The 12,827-nt window shown below is 39.0% G+C and overlaps 1 protein-coding gene and 1 long non-coding RNA gene across 3 annotated transcripts in view; one reads left to right on the forward strand and one right to left on the reverse strand.

Moving 5' to 3' along the window:
* golph3a (golgi phosphoprotein 3a) lies at positions 1-9,007 on the reverse strand. Its single transcript, XM_017451902.2, has 4 exons — positions 8,593-9,007; positions 3,956-4,087; positions 3,336-3,450; positions 1-2,731 (listed from the first exon to the last, which is right to left on the reverse strand). Exons 1-4 carry the CDS (start codon positions 8,797-8,799, stop codon positions 2,307-2,309), a joined length of 879 nt encoding a protein of 292 aa, XP_017307391.1. The 5' UTR covers positions 8,800-9,007; the 3' UTR covers positions 1-2,306.
* LOC108255732 (uncharacterized) overlaps positions 8,987-12,827 on the forward strand; it is a 12,745-nt gene continuing 8,904 nt past the window's right edge. For both annotated transcript variants that reach the window (XR_008393213.1, XR_001810164.3), the window contains exons 1-2: positions 8,987-9,123; positions 12,160-12,295. This is a non-coding gene — a long non-coding RNA (uncharacterized LOC108255732). The remainder of the gene's footprint in view (positions 9,124-12,159; positions 12,296-12,827) is intronic.

The raw sequence follows: 12,827 nt of genomic DNA on the forward strand, positions 1-12,827 counted from the left end.
TGAGTTTTTGAGGCACTCCCAATACCTTCCTTTATTTGGTGATAGGAAAGTGTACACACATGGGTCCCTTCATAGTGGGCTCTAAAGTTACACATGATTTTAAATTCTCTTTGCCCAAAATGTGTTCGCTACATATTGTAATAGAAGTAGCTAAGTACTGCAAGGTAAAGCATTAATCATGATGGATAAACGAAGCAGAAGCAAGCATGTAAATTATTGCTTCCAATACGAGTATAAAAAAAAAACACTAAACCAAAAACAATAATTTGGCAGCAGAAAATGTAAAAAGTAATGAAACATGAAATTCATCAGAAAACGTCTGATCAAAGGCATCCTCCGTTAACATTACAACCAAAGTTCAACGAAGGGAAGAGAAACAATGCGGCATTTCAGAATATAGACGCTTATTGGATTAGCTGACAAATAAAACTACAGACTGAGCTGGAATGTGTTGTTAAGCCTCTGTGCAATCTGCCTCCTTCTCCTCTCTAAAATCAAACACGAATACAATAATTTTAAATATATATGACAATTATAAAGAACCAAGTAAAGCATAAATGCGAGTCTCGATCAAAATGGTCATACGAGTTTTTATTTTGTTATTCATGAATCAGTTGGTAAGAGAGGAATACATAAACATGAAAACTGGGGAAAAAGTAGCAAACTGTTATATAGACCATCTTGCAACATTGATACTGGCATCAAACTTTTCACTGCATACTCTATTTAAACCCCTCTTTCTGACCGTACAATAAAAAGTAATGTTAATATAAAGCAGTTGACTCGATTTAGTGGATAGCTGGGGCTCCTGTCTAAAGGAAGACAGTAATATGTTAAGAGTATTCTACAGAGGCAGGTAGATATCTGAAGCCAAAATGAAACGAAGAATCCCTTCTTCACACAGCGTACGTTAAGCTATGGGGGGGAGGGAAGCCTAAAAATCACTGACATTCCCCTTACACATAAAAATTTAACATTAAGGACAAGTGTAGGATTTTAAAAGCAATTCGCTCAGTTGTTCATGAATGCCATGTCATGTTGAGGAATAGCTACAGTACATATTGTAACGTGGAGGTTACGAGTCCTGTAACCGAGATTAGGCACATAAAAGTGGTGGTTTCGTGTATGTACAAGAAAACGGTAGATCTGCGAAAGTGACAAAGCCAGCGAGAGGCAGTTAAAAACAATAAAGGGTGACGTGTGAGAGGTCTGAGAGGTAGCGCTCAAAGTATTAGGTGAAGTTCAGGACAGTGAAACATATACACCTTTTATGCTACTGATCAATATAGATTTGGAAATGTCGATACCCGGGAACAACTTGTGAAGAATAGTGAGGGTTTAATGTCGTCAAATGTTCTCTTAATTTTTACCCTGGGAACATCCACACACACACACACACACACACACACACACACTCTCTCTAAACATCAGCTGAGGAGGCTGCCTTGGACCAAGGCAAACGGCCTAGCTGCACCATGAGCTGACTCCATTATCAAACTTGGTTTCATTTGCAGAAAGAAAAAAAGAAAAAAAACCCCACCATTCCAAGAGCCATTACTGCCATTGCACTGATGAAACACTACAGGTCTGGAGCTAATCTCTGCCCCAATGGGAGTATTTGGTGCTTAATAATCTTGTGGTTTCACTGCAGCTCCTCAATCTTTGAACCAAGACCGCCAAGTCTGGTAGAGAATAGTAATCTAAAACCATTCGACACAGAGACGTTTTCCATAAAACACAGACTCAAACGCTCCAGTTCTTTTATCATCATTCTTATAGAGGGTACACATTTCGAACAAAACCTCAAGAAAAGATTCAAACAGTAATTTAGCTCTAAAATGGCAGAGATACTTACTGTCTGCTCTAGAATTTCTGAATTTGCATTAATGGGACAGTAAACCCATATTACCGTAGGAGCAGAGTACTGAGGGGTGGAGGGAAAAGAGGGGGGTGGGAATAGAGAAAGCCCACTTGTCCAGTTAAGCGAAAGGTATAGATTGCTCCTTCAGTGTGTTCAGACAGTCCAGGAAGTGAATACCCCTCATACATTTAACTGGACAAAATAAGAACGAAAGGAGGAGGGGAAAAGGCAGGCATGCTTTCCTCTGGCCGGATCAAGGCTGTGTAGAGAATGTAGAAGGGAAGCAAGTTATCGGCAAGGAAAGGGGAGTACGGGGTGGGACGTGTGTGACTGAGACAACTCTGTACGAGTTAGCGTTCATTTCAGATACAACCCTTTTCTGCCTGTCTGTTTTTTTTTCAGTAACCATTCAAAAGTTTGTTTTTAGCACGTTACAGGTGCATCCTCATTTGGTGAAGGCAGCTACAACGGCCCAGAGCAGCTCGTTGGCGTTACTCTTCATGCTCTCACCCTCAGGCTCGAGGTCGAGCAGCTGCCTCACCCTCTTCATGGCCAGGTCGTACTGCTCGTCCAGCAGCGGTGCAAACGCGTTTTCCAGCACGTCGGATGAATGAGCCAGGAAGATGAGTGCCAGTAGACGCTTGTCCATGCGCTGTGGGTCGTTCACCCACTTGTCCAGTACGGCTTCCTGTACCTTCTTGATGAGGCGCTGTTTGATGTTGCTGTTGGTGAGCGGGTGTGTCGTCATGTCGAACAGCAGGAAGTTTTGCTTCTCTGTGGTGAGCACGCCCTTCTCCACCAGGTTCTTGGCGAGGCGTTCACGCACATTACGCAGCTGGTAATGGAGCTTCAGCGGGTTCCAGGTCTCACCTTCGGGAGACAGCAGTCTTATTAGATGTGTATAAAATGAAAACAAATGAGAGGAAAACCAAAATCTTCTGTTGAGCTGCACGGTACACTGCTACAATATGGTCTGTTTGTTTAGAACACTGACCGCAACATTACAATAATAAATGAATAACAGGATGTTAAAGCTTTCTGGTTAACTTGCATGAACTGGTATGTGGATACTGCCACGTTTATTTCGTTTTCTTAAATAGACAAGTCCAGATTTATATCGCCGTGTCATTTTATGCATATTTTTTCAATGTAGATGAATGATTAGCGGTTAAGACCGAAGCTTCAGCACCCCACAGAGGCTAAATTAAACGATCTTCGACAAGCTGAACACTAAACCATATAATACGGGGGTCCGAAATAGTCAAAATATTTACCTTGATTGAAAATTAAGTGCAGATTTGTCAAAGCTGCTCATCATCTGCCCATACCAAGACTCACTCGATACATATTTTAATACATTTTAGACATTTATTTTAATACTCAATACAGATTTTAAATGCGTAACCTGTAGTGCAAAATAGAAGGCTGTGCAAAACACTAGTGCAAGTAAAGAATTGTTCAGTTTAATCCTTACCACTAAGGAGCTCGATCCAGCTCTGTACCGTCTCTGGTGGCTGGGTCTCTTTAATGTGTTTCAGAGCTTCATCCAGGAGCACGTCACCAGTAGGAGCGTCAGATTTACATATGACCTGATAATGAAAAGTGCCAGATTTTATACTAACCATTTCATCAATGATGTGCAATCAGGTTTAAATACACAGAGTTCCTTTAACAAAAGCAGAGGCAACATTTTGCAGAAGCCATAGTGAATAATGAACATACCTTCCCTGCAAGAACAAATATTAAAGCGCTCCCCCTTGTGGCACATCACTAGATATTGCAGCAAAAAAATTTTCCCATTGCAAGACATTTATTTTCACAAATCAGATACAAAAATAATTGAATTGGCCTTATTTTGCATCATATTACACATATAATGTGTCTGACCTTTACATATGGAAAACTGACTTGTGAATCTTGCCAGTTTATGAAACTACTTGGGATTGAGCATGGAAGGATTAAGCTGTAGGCTACCCATCAGAAGGCCAATATAAATGAGCAAGAGAAGCCAAAAGGACGGAGGAGTCATTAGAGAGCTGGATTTATTTCCAGGACGCAGACTTAGTGCTACGGTAATAATAAAAGTAACCCCACCTTTCTGGTGAGGAGGCTTTTTCTTCTCATGCCACAGGCCTCCAGCTGCAACCTCCCTCTTAAGGCAAGCTCGATGAGCATGCAGCCGCGAAGCCCTGAAGATATGCAGTCATTCCAGAAGGACGTGTAGCCCTGTGAGCACAGATCAGGTTAAATCAACAGTGGTGGGAAATAAACTATTATAGTTTATAAACGATTGTTCTATTCAAAACATTGAGCAAGACATTGAACTCCTTGCCAGTGTCATGAACTATGACTCCTAGTTGCTAAATGCATTAGATCGACATTCATTCATTTAATTAGGAGTATTAAAAATAAGAATACTAAAACCACAATAATTATTCACTTCAAGGATAAAACAATGTACTTAACATACACTGCATGGCCAAAAGTTTGTGGACACCGGACCATCACACCCATATACTTGTTGAACATCCCATTCCAGATTTAGTCCCCTCTTTACGGTTATAAAAAGCTCTACTCTTCACCACTCTTGACGTTTCAGACACAAAATCATTAATGAAATCAGGCACTGATGTTGGATGAGGAGGCCTCCTGTGTGGTCTGAGTTCCAGTTCATACCAAATGTGTTCAGTGGAGTTGAAATCAGGGCTCTGTGCAGGCCATTCAAGCTCCTCCACATCAACCTTGGCAAACCACGTCTTTATAGACCCCCGTTTGTGCACAGGGGCACTGTCATGCGGAAACAGTTTTGGGCCTAGTTTTAGTCCCAGTGAAGGGAAATTGTAATGCTACAGCATAAAAAGATGTCCTATACTATGCAGTTGTGTGCTTCTAAACTTTTTTTAACAACAGTTTGGGGAAGAAACACGTATGGGTGTGATAGTTTGGTGTCCACAAACCTTTGACTATATACACTGTAGCATAGGCTGGGAGACTCTGCTCAATTATATCATGATACATGTTTATGATGACAAGGAACAAGAAATTTGAAGCATGTGAAGTAGTTTATTTTTGTAATCTCTAAAAAACATTGACCGTTTCATCTCTTATCTGCCTCTGCAAATGAATTATTGTGATACATTATCATCCATCTTGAAAATGTTTATAGCACTTATAACGTACCAACAGATAAGCATGGTATGCTTTCAAGACTAAACGAGACTGAGTAATTTTACTGCACAATTGCTAACTACAGATTAAAATCCTATATAATCCATATAGACTTAGAATACACGAATGCATAGCTGATTCATGATAATCAACAAGGGCAAGAACCCAGGTTTTAAAAGTTACCAATCCTTGGGCTAACAGGAAAGTCTTGTCCCACGCTGACTAAAGTCAGTCTATTTGTGCCTTTTGAGTATTGCACCAACCTACCTCCTTCCTATTATTTTCTATGTCTGTATTCCAAGCTTTTTTTTTTTTTAAACATTAAACTGTATGAGATTTCTAATTATTCAGCACATCTTTTAAAGCTAGTTTTGTGTATCTACCATATTTTCTGGTCCGTGTCAAATATTAACATACGTAGGTCTCGCATGCAAGGCAATAAATCAAATGTGATGTATAACTTCCCACTCTTCTAAAAGATCTTCCAGCAAATTGTCTTTGTGACCTTTGGCTAACATTCTGATTATGAGCTTTAGTTGTAAAAGAATGAGAGACTGGCCAGCACCTTTACTTTCAAGTTGTTTAACCTCAAGGAGAGCAGACTGTGTGTAGTGAGCAGCAGAGACTTTATGAGAAATGTAGTCTAGTTAGTTATTCATTAATAACTAGGACTTGTTATTACAGTGCACATGTTGCATAAGCTGCTTTTCTTATCCCAGAACTGTCTGTACTCGGACAGCGTGGTGGTGGTGGGTTTTTTTGGTAAAGAAAAAACAAAGTGTGAAAGCAGCCTTGTCTGTAGGCAGATTTCAAGCATCTGCCATCTGGAAGACTAAAACATGCATCACATCATGATTTAAGAGTAAGCAAACAATAGATTGAAGGGCCTGATGTGGTATAAAATGAAGCAAAGTTAAGCCTCAGTCAGCTGTATAACTCATGTTTGTTCTTCATTGTAGGACTGCCTCAAGATAGAGCTCAAAAGGATCACGGGCAGCAAGTTACACTACTCTAAATGGACACTTACCCTCCGTTCACACTAGTGAGGGACAAGTCGCTCGTGTAGCTTTCAGCTTGTCTCTTTTGGGCATGGAGCGAGCGCTACTGTTGTCACCTGTGGGTGTGTAGCATCCAACCTAACTCTGATAAGAAAGAATTGTGGCCAAAACGTAGCCTACAGCTCACAATTTACCTGTCCTTAAATTGAATTGTAATATAATAATAATAAAGTGAAAGGTGTATTTATATTAGCATCACAAGCTAACTGTACTAGCTACAAACACACTAATGATATGTCGAATAGGATGAAATCATTTGACATTGTTTTCCAAGTCAAGCAGTACATAGTAACTCAAAGCAGATAGGAACCTGGTAGGAAAGGTGTGAGGGGAGAATGAGAAAATGTTTTACCACGCATGCCATATAAGGAACCCGAGGAAATCATTTGAGCCGATCGTTTGGATTTGTCACATTCGGCTATGTGGTCTCACAGTGCTTCAGCGGTTTCTTCTGGGTACTCCGGTTTCCTCCCTCCGTCCAAAGACATGCATTGTAGACTGACAAGCATCTTTAAATCATCAGAAGTGTGTGAATGTGCGCATGTTTGTGTCCTCCGGTGGGTTGGCACCCCGTCCAGGGTATCCCCAGGACCTGACGCCCCCTCCCCGTGACACTGTGTAGGATAAGCAGTGTTGAAAATGGATGGATGGACTTGTCAACTTGTGGCTCACTAGTGTGAACGTACCTTTAACAGGACACACTGAAATGTCATCTGCTAGTTGCCAAAGCTGTTGATGAGAATTTATTTGTAATGAAACTACAATGATATTGATGAATTCTATCAGTCTTATAGCACATTGTTGTGTCCGCTTGAACACGGTGTTCGACAGGACACAAACACTAACCCTTATACAAGACCAGAACAACAAACAATTAACAACCATCACTGCCTTAAGCATCACGTGCCATTTTTACCCTGCTTTACGATCAAGAACAAAGGCTTGTTAAAAAGGCCTGATATGCTTCTGTGTTCAAATATGAATAAAGGTGAATGCATACAAACAGAAAAAGGCAGTCATTAAACTTACGCACGCCCCTGATTTCCACATACTCTGAAAGGTTTATGAGATCAAAATTCTCAAGAGGGTGACCGGACACTGGCCTGGACAATGTTGACTTACTTGTGCAATCGTACCTGTAAAGTGAAAGCTGGAACAAGTACTTGTTTTTTTTTTTTTACCCCTTCCTCCCTGGAGAATAACCACAAAAGAGAGACAACATGTGTGACGCTGCAGAAGTGTGTGCGCACGCGCGGACATGTTCTCTGTAATTATAAATAAATGCAGATACCATGTAAATGTCCAAATATGTCTAACAGGCCTAACAACTTTAACTTTGAAATGATTAGTATCGAAAACCACCCCTTTAAAAGCACACAGCCTTAAAGTAATGTCATTATTTACTCTGCAGATGAACAGAGAGTGTTTGTCTTAGTTTATCTATTTATCATTCGGGCATTTCCGCAAAGCCTGAAGTACAGTCTCGCTCATTCGCTGCATGTGTGTGCGTTTTTCCTCCTTTTTCTTAATTACTTATAAATTAAAGTATAGATCAGTTATTCTCAAAGTAGGGTGAGAACAACTGATCTATATTTTGAAGCATGGACAGGAGTCACTTATTATTGCATTGGTTACCCATGTAGAAATCCCCACTCATTTAATATATATATATATATATATATATATATATATATATATATATATATATATATATATATATATATATATATGAATGAGTTATTTGTATTAATCTGTTTGACTGGGTTTCATCTAAACCTCAATAACTCAAGTTTCCAGAAAAATATATGTCTAAACATGTAAATAATGAGCCTGTTAATTGAATAGTTGGATTGTGATCATAAAATAAATGTATACTCAGGTGAAGAAAAATCAATCAATCAATCAAGTTTAACAACCCTTGGTCTAGACAAGTAAACAATCAGGTAAACAACTGGGAAAACATCCAGTGAGACAGAATAGTTTTGGAAATTGACCTCGACATGAGGAGATATTCAATCCACACGACATTTAAAGTTAGCAGTATCAGGAATGTCACTGCTAGAATGTTTTTGTGAAGTGTGAGAACAGCTGACTGATAAACTGACTGCTGTGCTAATACGATAAGTTCATTAATTCAGCTAACGCCAGCTAGGTGGCTAGTGTCTTTCAGCAAACCAGCACGGTAAAAGTTTTTATATAAAAACACACCGCTACAGCTGATGTAAAATCATCAGCTAGTGAACTCATCATGTCAAATGTTAGAAACATCACAGCTAACAATTGTTGCGTTCAGGAGTACAACTGACGTCTGTTTTTAACAAACATTCGCTAGCTAAGAAGCCACGGCTAGCTAGTTAGCTGTCTTTATCCTTGTCAAGTCAAACAAAAGTAAAAAAGTTAGCGTTTATGCCGTTTGGAATAGATGAGAATGATTCTTCTGGTTAGCAGGCGAAAGTTAGCTTTTATTTAAATTGAAACTAATAACACCGAGGTAACCGAACTGACCTCGCGGTCTTTCAAGCCCAGAAGTAGCACTTCCTCCATGAGGGTCAGTCGGGTTTCTTTGGAGTCGCCGGTGTCGTCGTCCTCTTGTTCGTCTCGGCGGTGCTCGTCGTCCTCTCCGCCCGCGCTCTTGTCTTTGTCGACGGCGCTGCGCGAGGCCTCGGTGCGCCTCTGCACGAGGCCCGAACTCCGCTGAGTCAACGAACTCATAGTGTTAGCCGCACACAGGGAAAGAAAAACACATACACACACCAGCCTCCCAGACAAACTACTGTCTGAGGTTGGAGTCTTTTGGTTTAAGTCTGATACATATAGCCTCACCGAACTGCTTTTAATTCGGTGTGAGTTTGGACAGAGAACGCAGTTTAATTCTTCACCGAGTTAGCCTCAGGTCGTACTTTCCTCTCAGCTCTGTGAGAGCTAACATGGCGGATACTGATGACGTCAGCAGTGGATGTGGCAGGGAGCCTCAGGTGGCACAGGACCCGGAGCAGGAGGCTCAGACAGCTGAGAGTACAGGTTTACATTCCCACGGTAAATACACCCATATTCTTTTTTTTATTATTTTTATTTCTTTTTTTTTTCTTTCTTTCTTTCTTTTTTTTTTTAAATAAAGCAATAATCCATAAACAAGGCAAACCAATCAAATCTCAACAGACATGAACCGAATAAGGCAGTTATAACAGTTCTAACAGATATGTGTGGCACTTCACATAGTCACACAGTTTGACATTTTTTTAATGCACTCCTGGGCAAAATATTAAGCTTTTGTCTTAACAACAAATTATTTGGTCCGAAAATTAACATGAAAACTAAACAAGTGCGCTACTATGGGTTCTTATACATTTTTATCAATACGTTTCCATGACAAACCTTTCATGACCATACATTCCCTGAAATGTCTATGTAATACAAAATATGTGTGTGTGTGTGTGTGTGTGTGTGTGTGTGTGTGTGTGTGTATATATATATATATATATATATATATATATATATAAAATTCCATGTCACATTGTACCACAGCATATCTTAACTAAAATTAAACCCAAACCAAAATAACTACAAGGTCAGTGTGTATTGAAGATTGTTTACACAGCTCTACTATAAAAGATGTTCATATGACACAAAGCCCTACTTGGAGTTTTTATAGTTTAGTATAGTTTTTATGGTGCACCTTTAAAGCTCATGATGACTATCTTCTGGCATTTTATGAGTTGTAATGGAATGGAAAAGCAAATGAACAGTATTTGGATTCGGAATGACATTAGGGGAAGTAAATGATAACAGAATATTCATTTTTCTGTGAACTATCTCTTTAACTTTTTGAGCTCAGACAGGACATACAGACTAGTATCAAAATACAGTGGTTGCAGATACTTGGTGATTTATTGTCCAAAAAACAGAGAATTAAAGGAATAAAGAAAAAAAAAAGAGTTAAAGAATTAGATTTGCAAATAATATTTTATTTTAATAAATGACCACAACCTAACAACATGCTTGAGTCAAATCCACACGTGTTACCGTGTTCTAGTTGAAGTCTGGGGATGATAACTCTCCCCCATTGAGTTTTGTGAGTCATTGTCTTAGATAAGTGAATTTATACTGAAAGGCTGTCGTTAGAGCCAGGAGACCACCTTCATTACATTCATTCTTCATCTTCTGCCTAATATAGGCTACTCCGTTAATATTTCTCATCTCGTCTTCAGGAGCGCTGCTAGAGTTTCTGAGCCCCCTGGCTGATTTGTACTCCGGGCACCAAGCCCCCACCCGAAATGATCGTTTCTTATTGCCACGTGTAAAAACGATCATCAATAAGCATAACAATTATTTCATATTCAATAAGACACTATAAAGTACAAAATTTTAAGTTGATTAAATTAACTGAAATTATGCATTTATAACTATATACAAATAACTATATGTACAGTCCAAGTAATTAACACCATAATTAATTAACACCTCTCTCATACACAGACACTATAGAAACTCTGTCTGGATGTCTTTATAAGATGTTGACGTGTAATTTCTTATTCCCCAAGTACCAAGAACAATGAACTTTACTATTCTTCTTCATTGAGTGAATAATAAGTTTCACACCCCAGCAGCTCCAGAAAGAAATGTGGAAATTAACTAAAACAGTGACAGGATCATTGAATCAATGAGTTGAACTTGAATCGAATCAGTTCTATTCGTGAATGAATCATTCAGACTGGTTTTAATCAACGAGATTCTCCAATTCATTGAAATGAACCGACTCAAACAAACGATTCACTCACGAATCGGACATCATTACAACACTTCTTTCATAAACTCACTCGGGACAATTAAAGCAGATTTATATGATTGCATTAAATTTCAATCGATTCCTCACTGAAAGCTGTTGCAAGGCTTCAGAAAGCTTGAATATATACAACACTGGACTAATTTTATTGTCGCTTGGTGCTTTTCCTTCCATTTTGAAGCTCAATGCTCCGTTACTAATGCTTGATTGTGTGGAAAAACACACATTCTTGGAAATATTGTGTTCCAGCTTCCAAGGATAAACATCTGGGGGAGTAACTGATAGAATTTCTATTTCATGTTAATTATAACACTATAGCATGCTTCTTAATAGATTATTGTGCAAAGAGGCCATTGAAATACCAAAATCCTATAGGAAAGTATGGGGCTCTGTTGGGCCCCCTGTCTGACCAGGGCCCTCAGCTCGTCCTAATTTTTCACCCCTGTTACGACGCCCCTGCTCGTCACATTGACAATAACACATTAAGTTACATTAATCACAAATGTTTGCATCCCTGGATATTACTGTTGCTAATTAACTTTTCTATCATAAAAAGTTTGTCAAATATTTAACTTTAGCTACTTATCTTGCCCTCTTTCACCTTTAAAACTGAAGCTTCTGTGAACAGCAAAGCCCCGCCTCTTTTGATTTGATTGGCCATTTCAAGCATTTTGACATTGACAAGCACTGCTAGAAGCAAATTTCCATGACTTTTTCAAAAGTTTCTGGGTTTATTTCTTTTTCCCCCCAAAACTTCTCCATGCTCTTCTTGTACGCAAATGTAAAATCATGCAAATTATTCAAATATTTGATGTAGAATTCAAACTAACATGTCTGGGTCTACAAAATTCAATGGAGAAAAAGCTATTCCATACTAAGTTACTTTATCTTTCATTCTTGCTAATTTCTTGACCAATTATTTGTTGTTAAGACCATTAAAAGCTTAAAATTTTGCCATTTGGGGCTTGGCCCATTTTTTTGCGCAGGAGTGTATTGAAATATGTTTCTTAGTCACAATATCATTTTAAAAGTCTGCTTTCATCAAAAATGAAAAGGTAAAAAAGAATGGCATTTAAAAGCCCAATTTTACCCTTTATTCCAAAGAACCTAATCTCACTCACTCGCTGCTTTCTCCTGGTCAGGTTCACAGTACAGCTGGAGCCTATCCCAGGAACACTGGGTGTGAGCCAAGAATACAGGCCGGATGGAACACCATCCACACACACATTCACACTCATTCACACACAGGGGCAATTTAGTCACTAATCCATCTACCGGTATGTTTCTAGGAGGTGGGAGGAAACTGGAGAATCCAGATGAAACCCACATGTACATGGAGAACATGCGAAACTGCATACAGACAGTAACCTGAGCTCAGGATTAAACCACGCACCTGGAGCTGTGAGGCCCCAATGTTACCTAGCAGTAAGTCTTGTGATTTTGAAGTAGTACATTATTTTATTTGGAGGATTTCATCTGTAACAATTCACCTGTTGGAAGATGTACACAATGGATTGAAAAAGTTCACAAAATACAATTTTTAAAGGTTAAAGTCTTTGTGAGACTATTCTAGTGTATTGCTCTGTTGAGAGTAGTTGCTATTTCAAAACTTATACCAAGCTTATGGCCTCATTGCTCTTAGTGTCTTATCACTCTCAGTAAGATTATGGAGTTTAATTTGTCACTGCCATACTCACCAGTGTGTACTTCTCAACAATGTACAAAACTATTTTAAAACATAATGTTTTGGCTTTGTTTGAGTTTTGAGATTCGTAAAGTGTAAATATACTGACTGCTTCAGTCAACTTGATTCTGCATTTAAAACCTCTCTTTTATGCATGAACTGGCCTCACAAAACAACTTTTGTCCCGAAATGAGTATATTGTGTATAAAGCAAAATTGCTATATACATTTCACCAAAATATAGGGGGAAAAAACACCCCTCATAACAAAAGCT

Source organism: Ictalurus punctatus, chromosome 22 (genome assembly GCF_001660625.3).
Source record: "Ictalurus punctatus breed USDA103 chromosome 22, Coco_2.0, whole genome shotgun sequence".
Classification (NCBI taxonomy): Eukaryota; Metazoa; Chordata; class Actinopteri; order Siluriformes; family Ictaluridae; genus Ictalurus; species Ictalurus punctatus.